At 43.5% G+C, this 22,071-nt stretch overlaps 1 protein-coding gene across 1 annotated transcript in view; it reads left to right on the top strand.

Moving 5' to 3' along the window:
* The window catches only part of LOC106026732 (natural cytotoxicity triggering receptor 3 ligand 1-like), a 38,143-nt gene extending 18,581 nt beyond the window's left edge, over nucleotides 1-19,562 (top strand). Inside the window, exons 3-5 of the mRNA XM_063251799.1 lie at nucleotides 13,673-13,987; nucleotides 15,572-15,653; nucleotides 16,810-19,562. Of these exons, the coding sequence (XP_063107869.1) occupies nucleotides 13,673-13,987; nucleotides 15,572-15,653; nucleotides 16,810-16,945 (533 nt within the window). The 3' untranslated portion in view covers nucleotides 16,946-19,562. The remainder of the gene's footprint in view (nucleotides 1-13,672; nucleotides 13,988-15,571; nucleotides 15,654-16,809) is intronic.
* Nucleotides 19,563-22,071: the final 2,509 nt, after the last annotated feature.

Here is a 22,071-nt window from a genome sequence, read left to right as displayed (position 1 = left end):
CATACTCCTCAAACCATGTATTAGATTTTTCCCTTATGTTATCATCTAAAAATTAAAAAGCTCTTTGGTAAACTCTACAGTCATGGGATGGATGTATCACAATTGCTGTTCAGTGCTTTAGGTAATCCAGCAGGTCAGGGAAGAGCTGATAGCTCCTCTTAAGAACACAGAGGACTGCAGTGGGATGACCCCATCAGCTTCCTGGCATCTCCAGCAAGCCTTCCAGTCCTGTCCACAATTAATGCATAAAGGAAAAACAGCTTTTCCAAGTCTTGGTGTAGTGATTAGGGGTAGGAAATAAAGCCAGATCGTAGCCTGTTTCATCATCACTAGTCAGGACACTGGGCTGCGGGCAGGGATAACAGAGAGGGCTGGTGGCAGAGTGGGAAGGAAGCTGGCAGCGGGCAGAGGGCAGGCTGAGGTGTCACTGCTCATGCCCCAGCCTGCTGGCCTCTTCTGTCTTCCTTACCGGGCTCTGCACCTCGCGAGTAAAGGGCTCTCCCTTGAGAGACTAAAGGGCTCTTCTCCAAAGTCAAAATGACCATGAAAGGTAAATATTTCAATGAGTTCAGCACACAGATGCAGCCACAACAGTGCCACTACGGGCACCCCTGCACACTCAAAAAGTGGCAATAATGATGGGGCAGGTGTACCCAAGTAGAGATGTTCCTTTTTTTTTTTTTTCTCGGTACAGGCGATTGAACTCAGGATGGCCTGTTTGCACGGCAGGTGCTTATGCTGCTGAGCTAAATCTCCAGCCCTGAGATGGTACATTTTGAGGCAGGATAATGACAACGTGTCTCTTATGAGGAAATTTTCAAATTTACACATCCCCAGTGGATTTTCCTCACACCTCACCCAGGTGTTAGAAAGGTAAGGGAGGTCCTGTGGAAGCACAGGACTTGGAGAGGCAGAGCCCACTGAGATGTGAGGTCATCACAGGTGGTGGGCAAATAACACACTGGGCAGGACTGCTTGCTCCTGATTCTGCTCATGTGGACACCAACAAAGGCACTGAGCTGCTAGTCCCAAAATACGGCACACATAGTGTGCGCATTATGTAATATGCATCGGCAATAAACAAACTAGTATTAGTGGCTTATGTATTTTCTATATTGTGTTTTTTAATCATGAGAGTGTAATTCTTTTACTTTAGTGAAAAAAATCTGCCTTTTTTAAAAAAAACAAGCCTGTGTCCAGGGCTTTCAATAGATTGGGGATGGAGCTGCTCTGCTATTTAGGAAACCCCTAGCAGGAAGCCTGTGGTCTACCAACGGTTCAGAGCCAGATTCCTCACCCACATGAGTTAAGTGCTGGCCACATTTCCCACAGCACTGTCCCAACCCCCGCAGTGGTGTTGATGAGTTCTCCACAGCTGCCCTGGTCTGGTGTAGCTCTGGATGGCCTCAGGCGGGTTGAGAAGAGGGAGGGCAGGAGTCTGTCCCTTCCAGGGCTGCCCCTTCTGGGCTCCAGTTATTTTTTCCCTAGGAGGGACTCTTGAGTTAGATTCCCTCAGTTTAATCCCTCACATGACAGCTTCCCCCACTGGCTCCTCAGCAGAGCTCATGCACCACATGTGTGACCCTGGGTTCCCCTTCCATGGAGCACGATTAAGATGAAAACCGCACATCATCAGTAGGGACCGTGAACCTGTCTCACGGATTTTAAGCCTTGTTAGTGGGCGAAGAAGCCAAGGCTTTGAGACTATTGCTTCGCAATGCTAGGAAGAGCCAACATCTAAGGATCCAAGAGCCAGCAGGCTGTGAACCCTTGGCGGTCAAGAGCAGGTGATCCCTGCAGAAACTTTTCTGATGTCTTCTGCTGGAAACCCAAAAGGTCAGAGGCATCGCGAGGCCCCATTGTGAAGGTCTGTATTTGTACTGAAAATGAAGATGAGGGAGCTTCTGCCCTCTTCTCCCAGAGTTCGCTCTGGGACTCTGTGCTTCCGGCTGGAGCCCTGGCTAGCACGCGGAAGGAGCCTCCTCCTGAAACACACACTCACCCCGCACCCACAGAGGTCGCTGTGCAGGGCCAGCTGCGTGAGAAAACCTTGGATTTAGTGTTCATTAGTGGGGAAGGAGTGATGTGAGTTTATTTGTTAAATAATCTATGGAAATCTTACCCCAGTTAAGACGACTGAAATTCTCAGTCCAATGGGGTTTTTCTGATTGGTCGAGACTCCGCCTCTGGGGCTGGCTACCAATGGGCAGGCGGTTGTCTGGGTGACAGAAAGGCGGCAAGTGGCGCGGCTTAGTGTCCCAGCTGCAGAGACTTCCCGTGGTCAGAAGATCCGAAAGCCGCCTTGGGGAGCCCCTCTGCCTGCAGAAGCTCTTGGTATCCGTCTGTGGCCAGGGAGGTCGCTAGGTATCTCCTGGGATGAGCCAAACCCAAGTGTCCCTGGCTTGCCGAGTCGGGGGTGCCATAGCACTGCTGCTGCTCACTTGTGGGGCGCTGGCGACCGCAGGTAAGGGCTCGTGACTCGGGGAAAGAGATGTGACTGAAGGCTGTGCTCGCAGGGCGGGCTCCGTCCCAGGGCTCATGGGTTTGGGTCCAGTCTTCATTCTTTCTGTGGGGATCTAGAAGAAAACGAGGACGCCCAGTAAGAAAAGTTCCTTTACCGAGGTCCGAGGGAGCAAGAGTGAGGGCGTCACATCAGCGTGAGCGGACAGTGAAAAACTTTTCTAGGGTTTTTGTTTCTCCTCCGATTTAGAGTCTCACTGTGTAACCCAGGGTGACTCAGAGCGCTGTGTACCCCCGGGTGGTCTTGGACTCCCAGTGATCCTCCTGTTCAGCCTCCCAAGCACTGGGATTACAGATGAGCTGCAGGCTGGGTCCTGAGCTGGCTCATCTTGAGGAATTTAGCAGTGGGCAAAAGGAAACCACTCAGAACGCAACCTGAGACCCCACAGTGCAATTAGATTATAAGTTTTGTGATTTTTATTGTTGTTGGTTTTGTTTGATGTTTTGAGATAAAACACCCTTCAGTGGGGTGGGGCGCTCATGTGGCAAAGGCACTAAAAGGGAGTTTGTCAACATGTTGGAACATAGTAAAGAGAGAAGCATTTATTGTGGCCTGAGTAGACTGAGGTTTCCCAGAGAGAAATTACAGTGAAAGTTTAGGGTATACATAAACGTTGGAGAATATGGGAGAAACATCTGGGAAGCACTTGTGATTGGGTAAAGACTGTTTTTGCCTGGAGCACTTAGCAGCTTTTGTAGGGGAGGGGAGAAGTTCCCAACTGCCCCTATATCACCTATCCAACCTTTGTAAAAAACTCTTCTTTAGCAATGCCCTACCCTACTCTTCTTCTTCTTTTTTAACCTGTTTTATTTTATTTTTTTTTAATTTTTATTTTGAAAGTATACAACAGAACAAGTCAGAATAAAGCCAACTAAGATGTACAGTGAAATTGGTACAGAACTTCACAGCAGGTTACCGGGATAACAGTAATAGGTATCACAGTATATTTTGTTGTCTTTATAATAGTTGTTCTTTCAATCCCGTATATCAAAATGAGATGGAATATAGAACACTATAGAACTTATCAAAACAGAATATTGAATAGAGCAGTATCATTAATCAGAAAAGAGCAAAACAGTAATAAAAATATTTGCCTTCAAAGAAATGGTAGAATGAAGTCCCCCTTATTTGCTATGGTCAACCTCCCAGGAGCTGCTCAGATTTCTGGTTCCCACTTGCTAATGGGCGGGGAGGAGGAGGAGCAGGAGGATAGGGAAAGTGAGGTAATTGACTCTAGGCCATGTAGCAGTAGGTTCACTATTGCTAAGCAGGGAGGCAGAATGGTCGTTTGTTTTCACATTGTCCTCAGTTCCAACATGGCGTGGATTTCAGGAGACACTGCTAGTTCTCCCCCTGGAAGGGCTGCAGTGGGCTACACTACCACTGCTTACCCTACCCTACTCTTCAGCCCCCACATTCCAGTCCACTCTTAGGGAGCACACCCCCCACGCCCGCAGACCTCTCACCAGCCTACCCCTGACAATCACATCACCCCCCTGCTGCGCCATTCCAGGCTCCCACCTAACCAACCCCACGTCCTCTCTTCTACCACCCTAAGCCCACCCACTCCCTAGCCCCAATCTTCACCAAACTCACCCATTCCCATCTTCTGCCCCCCAACATCTCACTCCCAGCCGTACCCCCACCACCATCCACTATTCTACACTCCCACACCAGCCCATTCCCTTCTAACCCCACCTCACAGCCTGACCCATCACTATCTCCCACCTCTGCCCCCAGCCTCTGCTCCCATCCCCATGCCCCACACCCATTCCCACCTTCTGTGCCCACCTACTCCACATTCATGCCTTGATTCACCATCATCATCCTCCTAAGCCTCACTTCCTACCTGCCCCCTATTTCCCACCACACCCACTACCACTCATGTCTAGCCTAGATGAACTAAATATACAGGTGTCAAATACGTGTAATCCCAGCACTCAGAAGGCTGAGGCAGAAGGAGTGCTGTGAGTTCCAAGCCAGTCTGGGCTAAAGTGTGAGTTCAGAGACACCCTGAACTGCAGAGCAAAACTTTATCTCAAAAAGACCAAAAAAAAAAAAAAAAAAAAATGTAGATTCTGGCCCAGAAGAGATGAAGCAAGCCTGGAGGCACCTCTTTCCTCATTTCATCCTTCTCCGTTCTATCCCTTCTTGTAAAATTCCCTTACAACAGGACTCAGTGAGATGGTGACTTGAAGTAGAGGAGTCCCCTCCATGTTCTCTGAGCAAGCTATAAAGTTTTTTTTCCCCACCAACATAAATGGCCTCCTTAGACTTGGCCAGCAGGCAGCAGACCTGAGCACAGGAACCTGAGTGGCTGAAACAGGCTAGGATGCCCCATTTTCCATCAGGAAGCTGAAATTCTTGCAGTGAGATGTTCGACCTCACTCTTTACAAACTTGAAGGCCAGAAATTAAACCAGCAATGAGAAATTCTTTAACATGTATTAGACAGGCCCAGATGGGCCTGTGATGGAGTGGGTGGCTTCTGTGTGTGTTGGGGGTGAGACTTTATGAATGTGGGTGCTGGTGTGTGGGGTGCTGGGAGCCAGAAGGAGTTACTCACCTTGGAGAACTGGGCAGCAGCTGCGGCAGTGGAGTACTTGTGTGCACAGCCTGTGGAATAACGTTGAATGAAGGGAAATAATGAGACCCAAACACCATACACCCAAAGCCACATGTGCACTGAATGCATGGGTATATGCCATTTCCATGAACAGCAGCCAAGCAACACAGTTTTACAAAGCAGAACAGTTGTAGACATGAAAGGACTTAGGATGGTTTGCTGATGGGGAAAGGAAATGAGAATACGAAGAATGAATGGTATTTCCATACATGTGCAGTAAATAATCTGAGAATAATATTGAGCAAAACTCCTTTTATAGTAGCATCAAAAGGAACAACTTTGGTTATGAACAAAATTTAACAGGAGAAACAGCGCAACTCATAGTGATGTTTTGGTCAGTGAAGAATTGCATACACGATTGTGGTCTCATAAGATTATAATGCAGATTTCTGGGTGCAGCCTTTTATCCAGCACTAAGGAGGCAAAGGCAGGAGGCTACAGAGTGAGCTCTCTGCCAGTCTGATCACAAGGAAAAGATTCCCCTCAGCAGCTGGCAAAGCCGCTGTAAAGGTGTAATGCCGCACACAGCTCATGCGTTTGTGCTCACAGGGATGCAAACAAAACTCCTGTGCTGCTAGTTGTGTGAAAATACAGCACACATCGTTATGTATAGATGTAAAAATGACAATGGATGACACTGAGTTACGTTTGCTATGCAATTCCTAATAAATCACTTTAGAGTATTTATATTTTTTTTAAAGGTGTCCCATAAAATGCCAGGTGGGCAGTAGCTTGGTGAGCTTTGTCACCATGTTTTGAACTCATTAGGATCACAGTGAGTGGCTGCCCATTCATTTAGGTTTGTGTGAGGTTCACTCAGTGATGCCCACAGATGGTGAGTGTGGCTGATGAGAGTTCCCATGTCTCTGTCAGTGAGTGACCTGAAACAGGACTCTGAAACCTTTAAACATTGTCCAGGGAAATTTAACAAGATTGAAATATATGAAGAGAAAATTTGGGCTGTCTCTCTGTCTGTCAGGCCAGCCCAACAAATGCCACAGATCAGGTGGCTTCCCCAGATTGATTTCTCACTATCGTGGAGGCCGGGAAGCCTGAGAGGAAGGTGCTGGCTGAGGGAGTCTCTGCTGAAGGCCCGATTGCTGGTTTACAGGATGCCTCTGGTGTGTCTTCCAGGCAGAGTGAGAGATCTGTCCCACTCTCCTGTTAGAAGGGCAGTAATGCCATTTTGTAGCCCCTACCCTGGGACCTGATCACTTCCCAAAGGCGCTGCTTCCAAACACTATCACCTTAGGGAGAAGGGCAGCATAGTCACATTCTGGGAGGACAAAACATTGAGTCCATAGAGGTGCCACACACATGTCCATAGGTGATATTGGTGACATGGTGAAGGTGGCAGTACTCCTAAGTCCGTCAGCTGATGGAGTATAATTCCTAGCAGACTCTTAACTGGTCACTCAGTAACAGGTGATAAGCTGATTCTGAAATTCCTATGGAATTGTAAGGGACCCCAGCAGCCAAAGTAATTTTGAGAAAGAAGAAAGAGGGATTTTAGTGGATGGATGAGGGCAGTGAACTGAGAACCTGTGTGTTGAGTCCTCAGGGTTACCCGAAAAGAAATTTATTACATGGTGGAATTTCAACCAAAGGATGCCCAAAACCAAGTGTGTTTTTGTCACAGGTTCTCTGAGAGTGGAAGTGCCACGAAGAAAACTGAATGTACGCCTGAACGACGATGTCACCATCCCCTGCAATTTCTCTGGCTTTGCAAGGCTGAACCTTAGCGTCATGGGCTTTAGGTGGCGTCGCATGGATCCTGTGTCCAAAGCAAAGATCACAGTGTTGAAGCTATTTGGCAATAATAAAATCATTCTGAGAACTGGAGCTGAGCTGTCTCCAGAGAGGTTACAGAGTGGCGACGCCTCACTGCAGCTGCCTGGTGTCCAGCTGGGGGATGCAGGAGAATACTGTTGTGAGGTGGTGAACACCCCTGACATGGAAGATGACAGTGTCTCGCTGGAAGTCCTGGGTGAGTGCCTGAGGGCAGAGACCTGCAGTCAGCCTGTGCTGGGTCCTGCGGTGGGATGCAGTTGGGCCCTGTGGGGCAGAGAGTAGAGTGTGGGTCTATCCCAGACATGGGCTCCCGTCCTGGGCTTCTGTACACCCCTGGTCGGCGCTGGGAAGGTCATTAGTCAGCCTGAGCCTCAGTGTGTCATTGGTGAGACTGGGGAAACAGGGGTGAGCGGCTTAGTCCAGAGCCTGGTCCTCATCAGTGTTCAGTAAGTGACAGCGCTAGCAGTTGGTAGCTAATTTCCCCTCGTGTGAGTCCACAGTAAGTGTCACTGTGGAAACCACAGGTCACTGGGAAAGGGAGAGGTCTGGGCCCTGGCTGGACTGACCTCAATCCTATCCCAGTGTTGCTGTTTCTAACCTGTGACTGTGGCCAGTCATTTAGTTTCTTGAAACCTAAATTTTCCTATGTATAAAATGGGCTGATAGCTCCTAACTGCTCCATAATAAATTGTGAGATAGGTGGTGCATGTCCTTAAATGCGAGTGCCCTGGGATACCGAGGCTGGAGGATCTCAAGTGTGTGGAGATCCTGGGAAGGTTGGCTTTATTTCAAAATAAAACCAAACTGTATAACCAATAAAGAGATGGAAAAAAATATAGCAAACACATCACCGAGTCATAGTGATTCCCTGCTATGGGTGAAAATATCCAGCTGTTTGTTGTACTGTAGGTGGAGGACTTAGTCAAGGTAAAACATTTCCCAAAAAGCTCTTGACCTGCTCTTTCCTCTTTTATCAAAACATCTGACACGTGGATGAGTGTTGTGGCTTATTAGTCTATGGCATAACCACAGATGTTGATTTTCTTACAGTTCTAGATTCTAGAACTCTGAGGTCAGAGTGTCAGAGGGGCTGCTTCCCTTTGGGTCCTCTGTTCTTGGCCTTCTCTCTGTTCTCCCTCATGGTTGATTTTCTCTGTCTGTCCTAAATCTCCATTCTTGAAAATTTGATTAGAACCCACACTGACAGTCTCATTCTAATGTAATTATTGTTTTGAGTGTTTATCTGCCAGTCTTCACATTCAGTGATACCAGGAACTCTGCAGTGCACATACGAGATTGAGGGAGACACAAATCCTAATGAAAGCAGCATTTTCAAACCCCCTTAAGTGTATGTGTTACTTTGATCACTTTGTATCTACTAATATTAGGTGTGCATCATTTTAGTACTTGTAAAAATTCATTGATTGTGCAACTTGCAGAAAGCGTGAAATAGCAGTGCCTTTTAAAAAACAAACAAACAGAGTTATAAGATAGTTCAGTGGATTCTCTTGTTATTCCTAACACTCTGCAGAATTTATCATATCATTACCAGCTTGCCTCGGTATGGTGCAGTTCATTCAATTAGTAAACAAATATTGATAAGTTCTTCTTAATGTATGTCCATAATTTACTCAGATTTCCTGAGTTTTCACTTAAGTATGCTTTTGGTCTTCCAGGATCACATCTAGAACACCACACACTTTTAATTTGCATGTCTCCATACTCTTTTTGGCTAGACTTTTCTGGATTTTGATGTCCTTGACAGTTTGAGCAGCAGTGGTCGAGCTGTTGTAGGAGCCACCCTCTTGGAGTTTGTTTGCTGCACTTATAATGTGACTGGGTTTGGATTTTGGAGGGTGATCACGGGTAAATGGAGTTTGCAGCCCTCGTTCAGTCACATAATTCATGACTCTCCTTGTCGCCCTTGACCTCCTGGGTGCATCCTATGTGCCTGGCTCCTACACTGTTAAGCTTTTCTTCCTCTCCACTTCTGTGCTCTAGTTCTTGAGAGGAAGTCACTATGTGTGACCTCACTTAAGGAGGTACACTGCTTTCTCTTTGGGATACAGTAGTTCTGTGATTTATTTGGAATTCTTCACAGGAAGATTTTTTTTTTGCTTTTGCTTTTTTTTTTATTTTTTATTATTTCTTTACAGACTCTATGCCCAAATAGCCTGATTCAGAAATAGTAGGAACTCTGGGAGTTCATGTAGATTTTTGGGGTACCTAAAGTGACTCCATAACAGAAGAGTAGGATTTTAAACCCTCCATCCTTGTACATAGATCTTTGAGTGTTTCATATGTATTAACACTGTAGTTGCAAATGTAGGTTCATTAGAGTTCATTTATTCTGCAGCTTACAGAAATCCCTCAATAACTGTGGCTTTTAAAAGTTAATAGAATAGTAAGATAATTCATTGGAGAGCTGAGAATTTAGCTCAACAGTAGAATACTTGCCTAGCAAGCTGGAAGCTCTGGTTTTACTCTTCTGCACCAAAATATTGAAAATCTAGGAAAAAAAAAGAAGAAAAATTCAGGAGGTTCTCAATTTAGTCCCATCACTATGCTCCACTTACCTCATCATTAACAACACAATTGATAAAACTGATGTACCAATATTGAAAAAATAGTGTTCAATAATGTCCACAGTTTAAGAGTATTTGTTTTTATTTAAGGAGAAAAAGAATAAAAAAAACCCCAGAAAAACGGTACAAGTTATACAGAATTTCAGAAAAAATAAACAGCAGGAAATCACTAGTTAATAGATTACATATTGTTATCTTAGAAATTACAAAATTACAAAATTAAAGCATATAAAGTGGACTTTCAAACAGTGAGACTGGAAACAGTTTTGTTCAGTGATCCAACAAAATTCAGTAATATAGTTATCTATCTTATACACTTAAATATATGTAGTTATATTCTTTAGAGCACTTTCTTTTCCTTTCTTTTGTACAATGACAATTACACATTTTGGGTTTTATTACTCCCACAGTTTTTATTACTTTTTTTTAAGAGAGTAAAACCAAATGTGACATAACAGAATAGAGTCAGTCAAATCAAAAGGATGGACATAATAGATAATGTAAAAACAAAAACAAAATACTAGGTGATCAACAATGGTTACCATACTGCCTCTTGTATCTTAAAAAGAATTGCCTATATCATCAGTTATGATAAAATTGAACAAAACAATAAAGAATAAAACCAAAGCATTGGAAACATTACAGGACTTTAAAAGAAGATAATAGTCAACCGGAATGGGCGTATAATGAATCTTATTGCCTTTACAGTTTTGCCTATACTTTCGAACTTGTTACTATTAAGCAAAGCAGAATAGAAGAAAATTAGTCAAAGCAAGCTGGTGAGGGCTATACAGGGTTTCAAATCAAGTTAATAGGAAGTCAAAGTGGGTTACTTTAATGTATCCTGCTATTTTTTATTTTTCCCTTAATTAAAAATAAAAAAGTAAATAATTAAAAAAAAGGAGACAGATAAAAGAGTGCATAACAACAAAACAGCACAGGTCAAAGCATAACCATTTAAGCAAAATAGTGTTTCATCACAAGATATCCTGGTATAAAAGTAGTTACCATAGTGTCTGTTTCCTTGAAATCTTTGAGTATAACTTCGTGTACTGTAGCACCAAACATATCAAGACAATGTAAAACCATTCAAGAGAATGATAGTATTACAGGGTATTTAGAACCGCCTATCAGAAAATGAACAATGGTTTCTGTATAATCTCCTTGTCTATAAAAGTTTTTGCTTATATTATCACATATAATAAAATCTAATAAGATACAACCTGTTAAGACCGATGGAGACAGAAGAATAAAAGCTTGATGGGACTTCAAAGCAAGATGATACTAAATCAGCACTAGCTATTATGATGTCTTGTTTTCTCCAAAATAGCTGTTCATACCATCCAATCTTCTCTGTCTCATTTTTGTTGAGCTCTTTTTCTGTCGTTTGTTGTCAGTTTGTCTTCTTCATTTCATTTTCTGCTCCATTCATTGTGGCCTCTCTGCCACTGTTTCTGAAATCTTGGTATTTTCCTTTTTTAGAATATCCTGCAGTATTCTCTGTAGAGTTGAATTGGTGGTTGCAAATTCCCCTAGTTCCTCTTTATCCTGGAAGCACCTTGTTTTTCCATCAATTTCTAGGGACAATTGTGCAGGATATATCAATCTTGGCTGGCGGTTGTTATCTTTCAAAGCTTGAATTATTTCCCCCCACGCTCTTCATGATTTGATGGTTTGTGCCGAGAAGTCTGCTGTAATTCTGATGGGTGTTCCCTTGTAAGTGATCTGTTTCTTGTCTCTGATGGCTTTTAGTATTCTGTTCTTATATTGGATTTGTGGAATTTTGATTATTACATGCCTGGGTGTAGCTCTGTTTGGGTTGTAGGTGGCTGGGGCCTTGTATGCCTCATACATCTGAGTATTTTTACCTTTTGCTGAATTAGGGAAATTCTCTTGGATTATTTCTGTGAATAGCTTTTGTAGTCCATTTGTTTGTGTCCCTACTTCTTCTTTTATGTTCTTAAGTTATAGATCCTCTTACCATCTTCTAGTCTTTGTATTATTGCTGTTTGTTTTTTTGTTATTTTTAAGAAGTTTTTCATTTCATGCTCCCATATTACAAATCTGCCCTCCCGTTCAGATAATCTATCCTTAGTTTCTTTCAAGCTGTTATGCCAGTTTTCAATTGAGTTTTTAGTTTCCTGGTAATCTCTTTGAACCTGCTTCATGTATTCTATGTTTTCTCTATTTTCTCCATCAAACAATTCTCCCCTTTTTTTCTGTTCTTCGATTCCACCATCTATTTTTTCTTGGGCAGTGCTTAGCATTTCTCTAACTATTCTACTTATATCTTGCTTTATTTCATTAAATGTTTCATTTTTAAACTCATCTATGAGGCTCTGGAGATATCGCTTTTTGTCTATTGGTGCCATGTTTGATATTGCATGTTTTCTGTCTTCCTTTGCATTTCCTTTTCCTAGACCAGTGTTCTCAGGATTGGGGACTGAGGACCCTTTCTTGTTGCTTTCTCTTCCCATACTTTTTGTTCCTTCCATACAAGCGAATGTAGGAGGCCCAAATTTTTTCTCTTTGTCGGTTACATTTCGTTTGAATTGTGCCGGCTAGGCATTCCTGCCCACTGCAGTGTACTAGGGAGACATAGACCTGGGCAGCCTCTGCTGTGCCCACCCCTCCAGGTCAACCTACCAAAGGCTTTACTGCTAGGGTGCACCTCTAGGTGCTGGGACCTGGTTTGGGCTAGCCTACTGGGTCTTAGTCAGTGGCGACACGCATGCCAGCCACTTCCCACCAATCCCGCCTTAAGGGGGAATATGCGACTAAAGTCACTGCAGCACCCTGTTCCAGCAAGTCTTCCCTATCCCAGTATGTCCTTTGCTGGAGCCTCCTAGTCTATGCAAGGGTCCCCAATCTGCTCACTCACCGCAAGTCGATGTAGGGCTCCCTGCTAGTCCCGCTCTCAACTCTGTTTGCAGATTCCCTCTCTGAGAGCTTTCGCACGTCTCTCTCCCTGTCCAGCAGATTTGGATCCAGCAGCGGCAGCAGGAAATTCAAATTGCGGCTTCCAGTGGCACGGGTTCTAGCTTCTGCTCTGAGATTTTATCTGTTCCTGTTATAGCACCAGCATTGGAGTTCCAGTTGGTTTCTCTTAGCTTAGTTCATTCCTGGGCCGGCAGGGTGTATTTCCCCTTGGTTAGGACTCCTCGTACTGAACCATTCCTGGATTTTAAGCGGGGTATCTCAGAGAGCCTCAGTAGCTGCTGCTATCTACCTGCCATGTTCTTCCGGAAGTCAGTAAGAGTATTTTAACTGTGACTCAGTATGCTTTTTTTGTGCCAAGATGCCATGTAGAGTACCACATTTCTTTTAGTAGTTCTTAATTTTACTAAGTGGAAACTTAATCAGCTTTTTCTTTCATGCTTCATGTTCTGGCATTCTACTCAATAATTTTGTGTTTTGGCACCATTGCAATTACAGCCAGTGCCCCATGCATGCTGGGTTTGCACTCTCATGCAGTTACTTCCCTGCCTTCACCTGTGTTTGAAATTCAAGGCCACTGGATTTTCTCCTGTGATCACTTAGAGCCATTTCATTGTCTTCTGTATTTATTCAAATCTATGATCCATTTTAAATTAATGACTGTAGAAACTAGGTGTCTCTCCAATTTCCATGTGCATTGTATGCATACGAGTGTTGAATTTCATGTAGTGCCACCTATTTGCAATAGGACTTGATCATGGATCTTTAAAGGTGAGTGTGTTACACCCAGCTGAAGATGAGCATGTTGTCAAGGTCACAGTGTGTCAACATCTTGCTGGCTGTGGTACCCTCAACCAGACTATTAAACTTCAGCCAGGTCCTATTCAGTTTACTCACCTTCCTTGAAGTCTAACACAGGCTAGATATCAAATTGGAGGTCAGTTACTTCCTACTTCTTGTTCAGAAATTCCCAGTCTGTGGTGGCAACTCAGTAAGTTTTGAGTTTATTGCTCAGCATGGTTGAGGCATTATCTCTGCCTCTGAATGTACATCTCTGAAAACAGCGGACCCTCGTGGTTTCAGATTTTCGGTTGCCCGGCTATGGGAGAGAGATGCTAATGTGTAGGTGTGGCAGAATCCAGTTAGTTTGATGTAGGAGAAGAAAAGTGTAATTAGTGCTGAGCTCAACTGTGTGACTTCTCTTCCCTGGTAGCTGCACCAACCAGCAGAGTGTTTGTGGAACAGACCACGGGGACTGGTAATGACATGTACCTTGTGTGTCAGTCCTTTGGGTTCTACCCAGAAGCCATTAACATAACATGGGAGAAGCGGACCCACAATGTTTCCCAGGACCAGAGGATTTCTACAGACATCTGTACTGATCCCATCATCGTGAATGAGGATGGTACCTTTAACATCACCAGCTACTTGAAACTCAGTGCCTCTCTGGAAGACACCTACTCTTGTGTAGTGGACCACATATCCTTGAATACCTCCCAGAGGCTGAACTGGACACTGTTTGTGAGAAGTAAGCATCTTTTTACATTTCTTCACTCTGCACTTTGGTTTCTGGGCAGTCTAAAGTGTTTGCTAATGTTTTATGATGAAAAGGATAAACTTGGGCTAAGGCAACAAGCTGAAGTCTGGCCTAACTGAGCCCCAGGGGCAGCAGTCTGAGTTCAGTCCCTGTCCAGGTGCTTGGCCAGGTAGGTGGAGAGGGGTGGTAGTAGTCATCAGGTGGAGACGGGGCTACTTGCCAGGTCATGGCAGCTTCAGGTTTCTGGATGGTCCTTGTAGCTGGGACTGGAGAGCTTGTCAGCTGCAAGGAAATGGGGATGGGATTTTTCCTTGTCCCCTGATGGTAAGAGGTTTTTGGGAAAGAGGACCAGCACCTCTTTTATTCAGGCTCCAGGTCCACTATACACTGCTATCTTATGGAGTCCAAATGAGTAATCCTTAACAGGTTCTGTCCCAACTTGAGTAGGCTGTAGAAGGGTGATCCTACAAATCCCCATGGCTCTCTGCAGACATACCTGATCCTTTGATAACAGGACTTCTAAAACCTCCCTCCTGCTGGGGCTTTTGGGCTAAAGTGTTGGTTGCCGAGTTCATATCTCTGCCGTTAAGGGGGGAGGACACCTTTGATGAAATGAATATTCCTGAGAGCTCGGAGCCCTAGGCAATGTGAATGGGACAAGCTGTATTGGACCTTGGGTGACACTAAAGGAGAAGTGCACTGTTCTTAAAACAAAGACTGGGCTACATCTGTAGGCACGGCATGTGAGGTATGTGTGGACCCAGAGAGTGGGAAACTGAAATACGCTTTGTGTGAGGGGAGGAAGGCCTCTGCTGAGCAGTACTGATGTAAACGGTAAGAGATGGCATGTTCTAGAAGCTGGCTGCATGTGAATGACACATGTGTGTTATGTGGTGTTTAATGCTACCCGCCTTGTGAGACAAATGTGCAGTATAGTGAGTCCCTGACTCACAAGCCTATTTGGTTTTGGGAGAATATTTTTAAGTTTGATCCATTTCTAAGTCTGAGAATGTAAGTGTGACACACCTTTGACAGAAATATACAGTGTAAAGCATAAAATCCCAAACACACAAATACTGTGAATTCAACATTTGTACTTTTACAGCTACCTTACAGTGAGGGTCTAGTACAACACAACAGCTGATACACCCGGGGTTGCACGGGTGTTACCTTGGGCTTCCCGGAAGTCCCGTCACCTCACCACTGTGATGGTATCCAGGAGACACATGAGCTACTTCTCACTCACACTTTGTTCCCATCTATGAATGCTCACAATGTGAGGTCCTTTTGGATCTGGAAAAATTTCCAACTCGAATGTTCCTAAGTTAAGGGGGTTCCTGTACTCAGATGTGGGAGATGTGTGTGGTAATTTGGGGGCTCCCTGTGCTCAGATGCAGGAGTTGTGTGTGATAGGAAAGGGGATGCTGAGACCTGTGAAGTGGGGTTGGTGGTGGGAACTATTGACAGGAAAACAGAAAAGTCTCACTGGAGTTAGTTGTTTTGTGAGATGTGTTTTGGGCCTTTGCCAATGATTTTTCCTGATTCTTCTCTCTCTCTCCTCTTTCCTTTTTGCAGAAGCTGAGATACAGTACATCTGGATTCTTTTAGCTTTTATCGGACTGATTTTAATAATGATTTTTTGTTTTATTTGGACAAGGTAAGGGGCCCTGTCTTAGTTACTTTTCTTGCTCCTAAGAGAAGATGCTTGACACCTGGAGTTAAACAGAGAATGATGTATTTTGCTCCCAGTCTGTTGAGGTTTCAGTCCATAACTGGTGGCTCCAAGGAAGGTGGCTCGGCAGCACAGCCCAGATCCTGGAGGGAAGAAGCAGCAAAAGCACCCAGAGACCTCAGCACCCTTTTACTTTTTTTCTGCTTCTTTTTTACTCTCTAAAGGCTACTGGGATTAGGGCTATGACAAATGAATTAGTGGACTAATTTAGTAATCACACATCTTCAATCCCAGCATTGTGCCATGAATCAATCACACACTCTAGATCAAGCCACCTGTGGACAAGCTCCATGTCCCATGAGACTTTGGGGGTTTGTCTAGACATAAGTCAAAACAGACTCTGAAAGTGTAGTCCTTCGTTTTGGAGTTGGCTCCAAAACCTCAGGATCATGGTCAGTAGGTGGGGTCAGGAAGTTTTGAGGGTTGGTGCTGGTGTGTTGGAAGCGTTGTGTGTGTTTCTCTCTGATGTTGTGTTGGGGAAGAACTTTGCTGTGGGATCATCATGTGTTGGTTTATGACACTGTGAAGATACATTCTGGAGCTTCTTTTGTCACTTTACATTGAACCTGACCATGTGAGCTCAGACAAGAGCTTTGAACTATGTGCAGGCTGCGTTATTCTGATGAACACCAGGCCCACAGCTGAGAGAAGGGAATTCCCTCCCATGCTTGCTCATGTCTACTTCATGCTGCAGTGGGATAACTCACTACTGGTTCTTTCTGTCTTGGTTCAGACTCTATTCACCTTCAGCAAGTGACACAGTGTGCTAGGCAAGCACTCTGCCAATGTGATACAGGGCTGCCTCTTAAAATTGTTCTATGTGATACAGTTCTTTTTAGTCATTTATGGACTCACCTGGTGAGATCTGTGCAAGAACCAACACTTCTCTTTGAAAAAAAAAAAGTGAGAAATTGAGTTTGTCAACCAAAGAACTGCTTATTTAACATTAGTTAAGTGATTTGTGGGACTTAGTCTCCCCGTGGAACTTACCCCAAGGAGAAAGCAGGGTGTAAAGCAATTTTCACGTGTTTCTTGGGATTCTTGTGATTGTTTTTATTTTTGTCCTTTCTCTAATTCTCATATACAGGTGCTGTTGTTATAAACCAACACCCAGCTTTGACCCTGAGGAAGGAAGCACAGACCAAAAATACGTGGCAGTTTACAGAGATGAGCCCAAACCTTCACACCTCTCTGTGCCTGCATCTGTTGCCACATAGCTTTCCAGTGTCTTCCAATGCACTCCCTGGACATTTGGCTCAGACTTATGATTTGCTTTATTCGATGGAAGAAAGTGACTACAAGCCATTTCCTAGTGTGGCCCATGAGAGCCCTTTTGTGTATCCGTTTGCTGTCTTTGGTGCCTCTGACATGAGAAGGACGAATCTCAGCTGGCCAGTTGGGGGATAAGCAATACAGGAAGCAGAATAACATTGTTCTTGGTGAAGTGACAGCCATTCATCTCCATTCGCGACAATCTACCTGTGGTCAGCAGCGCCGACAAAGCCAACTCTCAGGGCAAGAGAAATATGTTTTAATTATGTATTTATTTTTGAATAATGATATTGAAAAATACTCATGAACTATTATGTGTGGGGAGCAACTGAAGCTGGAGGTTGATCAAATGTACAGGGCTAAAGCAATGCCAGTCCTGAGAACTCAGAGCACCTGAGGTGAACCATGTAAGTGAGCTGCTGCAGCCCAAGAACACATGGCGCCCAAGGCAAGCCAGACAAACAAGCTACTAGGCAGGAAGATTTAACTGAGTTTGGCCTCCCCAGTGCAACTATTTCTCTTCCACCAAAAAAGGAGGCTCTGCTGAATCTTACCTTTCTACGTTCTGACTCTTGGCTTACTTTTTCATGGTCCCCTGTCCTCTCCACATGAATTTTGAGAGCGGTGTGTTGATGTTTTTCAATATTCATATCATGAGGTGTAAAACATGGGCCAGACAGGTTCTGAGAAACAACAGATGTATATAGAAATGCTTATTGTATTGTTGTATTATTGATTCCTGTATTTATTTTTGTGTTGTGGACCTGGATCACAGATTATCTCGATGATCATAAGCATGTTGAGAAGACCACAGAGGATTTGACATGAAGCACTACTTTTTTTTTTTTTTTTGTCTTTTTGAGACAGAATTTCACTATGCAGTTGAGGCTGGCCTTGAACTTGCAGTGAGCCTCCTGCCTCAGCCTCCAAAATGCTGGGATTACAGGCATATGCCATCATGCCTGGCTTCAAACTAAGCCCCAAGCATTAAGAGGATAGTGAAACTGTAGTAGAAAATGTACTGTCATGCCAGCCAGTATATTTCATTTTTTCATTGCCCTATTGTTCCTGTTCCAGTTATGGTTGCTCCGGTCTCTTGGAAACAGCTGGTCACTGTGGAGCACACTGTACAAACCAATCCCCAAAAGATGAGCCATTCTTGCTCTGTATTTTCTCCTTGTTCATTTGACATAAGCCCTAGACCACCAGAGATGAGGGCCTGACAGTTTGGGAACGATCCCATCACTGCTCATTGATGGGAATAAATCTACCTCTGAATCCTGGATGTTGTTTTGGTGTTTGTGCTTGCTGTTGAAAAGCAACAGCCCCCTGATAGAGCTTGAAACGTCTTACCTTGCTCCATCAAATAAGGAAGGAACTGTGGAGGAGGTTTGAAGAAGTCCCCTTCCCATTAGAAGTGTGTTTTGTTGTGACTTCCATTTCACACTCACCCAAAATAAAACTGATAACCTGAAGCGCTCCACAAGTGACTGCTTCCACTTAGAGTTCAAAATATTTTTCCCATGTCACAGGCTGAGAATTCTGCCCTTCATAGAAAAAAGTCATCCCGTCATTTTCTGTTAGTTGGTTCTAAATACGCTCGAATACTGTCATTCTCTTGAATGGTTTTACATTGTCTTGATATGTTTGATGCTACAGTATACGAAGTTATACTCAAAGATTTCAAGGAAAGAGACACTATGGTAATTACTTTTATGTCGGGATATCTTGTGGTGAAACACTATGTTGCTTAAATGGTTATGTTCTGACCTGTGCTGTTTTGTTGTTATGTCCTCTTTTATCTTAATCTCCTTTTTTTATTATTTATTTTTATCTTTTTAATTAAGGGAAAAAATAAATAAAAATTAGCAGGATATATTATAGTAACCCACTTTGATTTCCTATTAACTTGATTTGAAACCCTGTATTGCTCTTACCATCTAGTTTTGACTGATTTTCCTCTATTTTGTTTTGCTTGATAGTACCAAGTTTGAGAGTATAGGCAACAACTGTGAAGACAATAAGATTCACTATGATGTCCATTCTGGTTTGACTATTATCTTCTTTTGAAGTCCTGTAGTATCTCCAATGTTTTGGTTTTATCGGTTTTGTTCTTTACTGTTTTGTTCAATTTTATTATTACTGATGATATAGGCAATTCTTTTTAAGATAGCAAGAGGCATTACGGTAACCATTGTTGATCAACTTGTATTTTTTTTTACATTATGTATTATGTCCATCCTTTTGATTTGACTGACTCTGTTTTGTTATGTCACATTTGGTTTTATTCTGTTCAAAAAAAATAATAAGAATGGTGGGAGTAATAAAACGCAAAATGTGTAATTGTCATTATAAAAAAGAGAGGAAAAGAAAGTGCTCTAAACGATATAACTGCATGTATATTTAAGTATATAAGATAGATAACCATATTACTGAGTTTTGTTGGATCATTGAACAGAACTGTTTGCAGTCTCACTGTTTGAATGTCCACCTTATATGCTTTAATTTTGTAACTGGAACAACTATTTCTAGGATGACAATATGTAATCTATTAACTAGTGATTTCCTACTGTTTATTTTTTCTGAAATTTTGTATAACTTGTACTCTTTTTCTATTTTTTTTCTTTTGCTCCTTAAATAGACTTAAAAAAAAAAGGAACAAAGAAAAAACTCATCCCTTACAATTGGTACTAAGAGAACCCAGGGTGGCAGGAGAATCCCTGAAGGATTTTCAGCATGTTTTTATGCTGTTGCTGAAGTCCCAGATCACAATAATGTGTTACAAAGTTGTGTCTTCATGAAGCTGTACATTTTAACATTTTACAAGAAAAAATGACCTTAAAACAAGCGACCAGTACCTATGGCCCTAGAGCTCTTTTTACCTTGGGTTGTGTAGAGGTCTAAGAAACTGGTCATGGCACCAAATGATTGGAAAGAAGCTACAGGGGATAATTTATTGTGGAAGGGAAACATTCAAACTGTCCCCAGAGCAGGCTGCTCACAAAGCCACTGACAACATGGCCTTTACAAAAGACATGTTACTCAGTGAAGGTGCCTTTGCTGCCACAAATAATCAACTTAGATTTGAATTTGCAAGCATATCAACAAATTAAAATAGCTGCCACCAGCCTTGGAGGGAACTTCCTTCAAATGATGGGCCATCCATTGGTTGGACCTCCATTTGCCAGGGTCCCAATGAACTTTTCCAGAATTTCCCAGCACTCTAATAGCAAGCCAGAGAGAAGATTATGAATGACACAGATGCTGGCACGTTAATATTCAAGAATTGGCCTTTGACAAGGAAAGTAAATGGTGTGAAGAGGTTTAAGATGACAAAAAAGGGAGTTAGAGTGTCTGAGATGATTTGGATTTCTGTCTTGGTCCCTCATATGTAAAAGGGGCTGCCTTGACAGCAGCTATCCCTCATCCCCAGCCTAGAGGAAAAGGAAACAATAAGGTTGCTTGTTCCCGCTGCAGAGGCACGGACATCTCCTCAAAAGTGCTCCTCTGTACCTGTAAGGGCAGCACAGACATTAGCTGTCCCTTCAACAAAACCTTCTAATATGTGTCCAAAGTGTAGATGAGGCTATCCTTGGGCCACTGAGTGTAGATTCAAAGCTGATATGGAGGACTCACCCATTCCATGAAACTTTCAGCAGGGCCTGGCCTGGTTCCACCAAAAACTTGGAGTCCTTTCTCTACTTCCTCCCCAAACCTGCTCTCCACTGTGAAGACCATTTCTGAATTCGGTGAACAATAAAAACAGTGGAGCTTTGGACCTCAGTCTCTCCTCAAGATTCACACTAACTGCTGAAATCAGAGCCCAGGGATTCCTCCTGGAGTTTGTGGACCTTCACTCTAAAGGACAATGAGACTCATGCTAGGCCACAGAAGTCTCACTGAAAGGTCTCCAGGTTTTGCCTCATATCACGGATGCTGAGTGTACAGGGAAGATCACAGTTAGGGTTCCAGGGATTCAGTGCACTGTTCAAGTCATCCCAGACTCTCCTGTTGCTCAATTGGTTACTTGTCCTTTGACAAACATTCGAGAATCTATGAACAAGGAAAGAAGGTCCAAGTGTTTTTGGGTTCTCTGATACTTACTGGGTTCAACAGGTTAAACAAGATCATTCCTAGATGGAATTCATCACTGAGGCAGAAATATGCAAAGGGCTTTCAGGCTCAGGTGCAGATGTTTCAGTTGCTGCCCAATGTCACTGGCCATGGCAGTGTAGCAACTTCAGATCTGCCAGAGGTGTGCAGTGTTTCTTATCCTAGCAGAAGTGCTAAATTGTTAACCTGGAGGGATGCAGAAGTGCATTCCAGACGTGCCTCAACTCATGTTCTTTCCCATATGCCACTTACTTTATGGGGTTGTGATGTATATAGGATATGGAGCCATTTTTGGTCAGTCCTAACTCCTTGAGTTTCAACAGATTTATGACAAGTTTGCTCCCCTACTGAAGGGCATGGTAAATACCATCATGGAGGGAGAGAACTCCTTCCAGTAGACCCCAAAAATCTATGTGTTGGCATAGGTTATTTTACTTCACATTTTCAGGAGAGGCCTTGATCTCTTCAGTGACCCCATGAATGGCATTCAAGATCACTTGGATGACCTAAACCCTGTTTAGGTTGACCCATGGCCCCTCACTCAGGAGAAGCAGCTCACACACTGGCTAATGAGCAGATGACTGCAGGGCACCTAGAACCCTGCAATGACCCTTGTCATACTCCAATTTTGATAAAAAGGAAGTCAGGAATTGGAGGTTATTACAAGATTTATGGGCTGTGAATCGTACCATGGAACCTACGGGAGCTCTTCAACCAGGATTGCCCAGTATCCTAGTTATCTCTTCCCATTCTTCCTTCATGTGGATTGGTTTTAAAAGACTGGTTTTTTCACATTCCCTGTCCATCCTCAACATAAACACCACTTAGTATTTAGTTTACCTTTTCCTAACCGTCAAGCCCCTGTGAGCCCTTTCCAATCGTGTTGCCTACCACAAGGAAGGTAAATAGTTCTACTGTATGTCGAGAGTCTGTTACTGCAGCCATTTTGTCAGTCAGG

Source organism: Cavia porcellus, unplaced genomic scaffold (assembly GCF_034190915.1).
Source record: "Cavia porcellus strain 051 isolate PalLab524CR breed Dunkin Hartley unplaced genomic scaffold, mCavPor4.1 scaffold_6, whole genome shotgun sequence".
NCBI classification, from domain to species: Eukaryota; Metazoa; Chordata; class Mammalia; order Rodentia; family Caviidae; genus Cavia; species Cavia porcellus.
The sequence above is the reverse complement of the archived record's forward strand: the minus strand, read 5'-3'. Positions and strand labels throughout refer to the sequence as shown.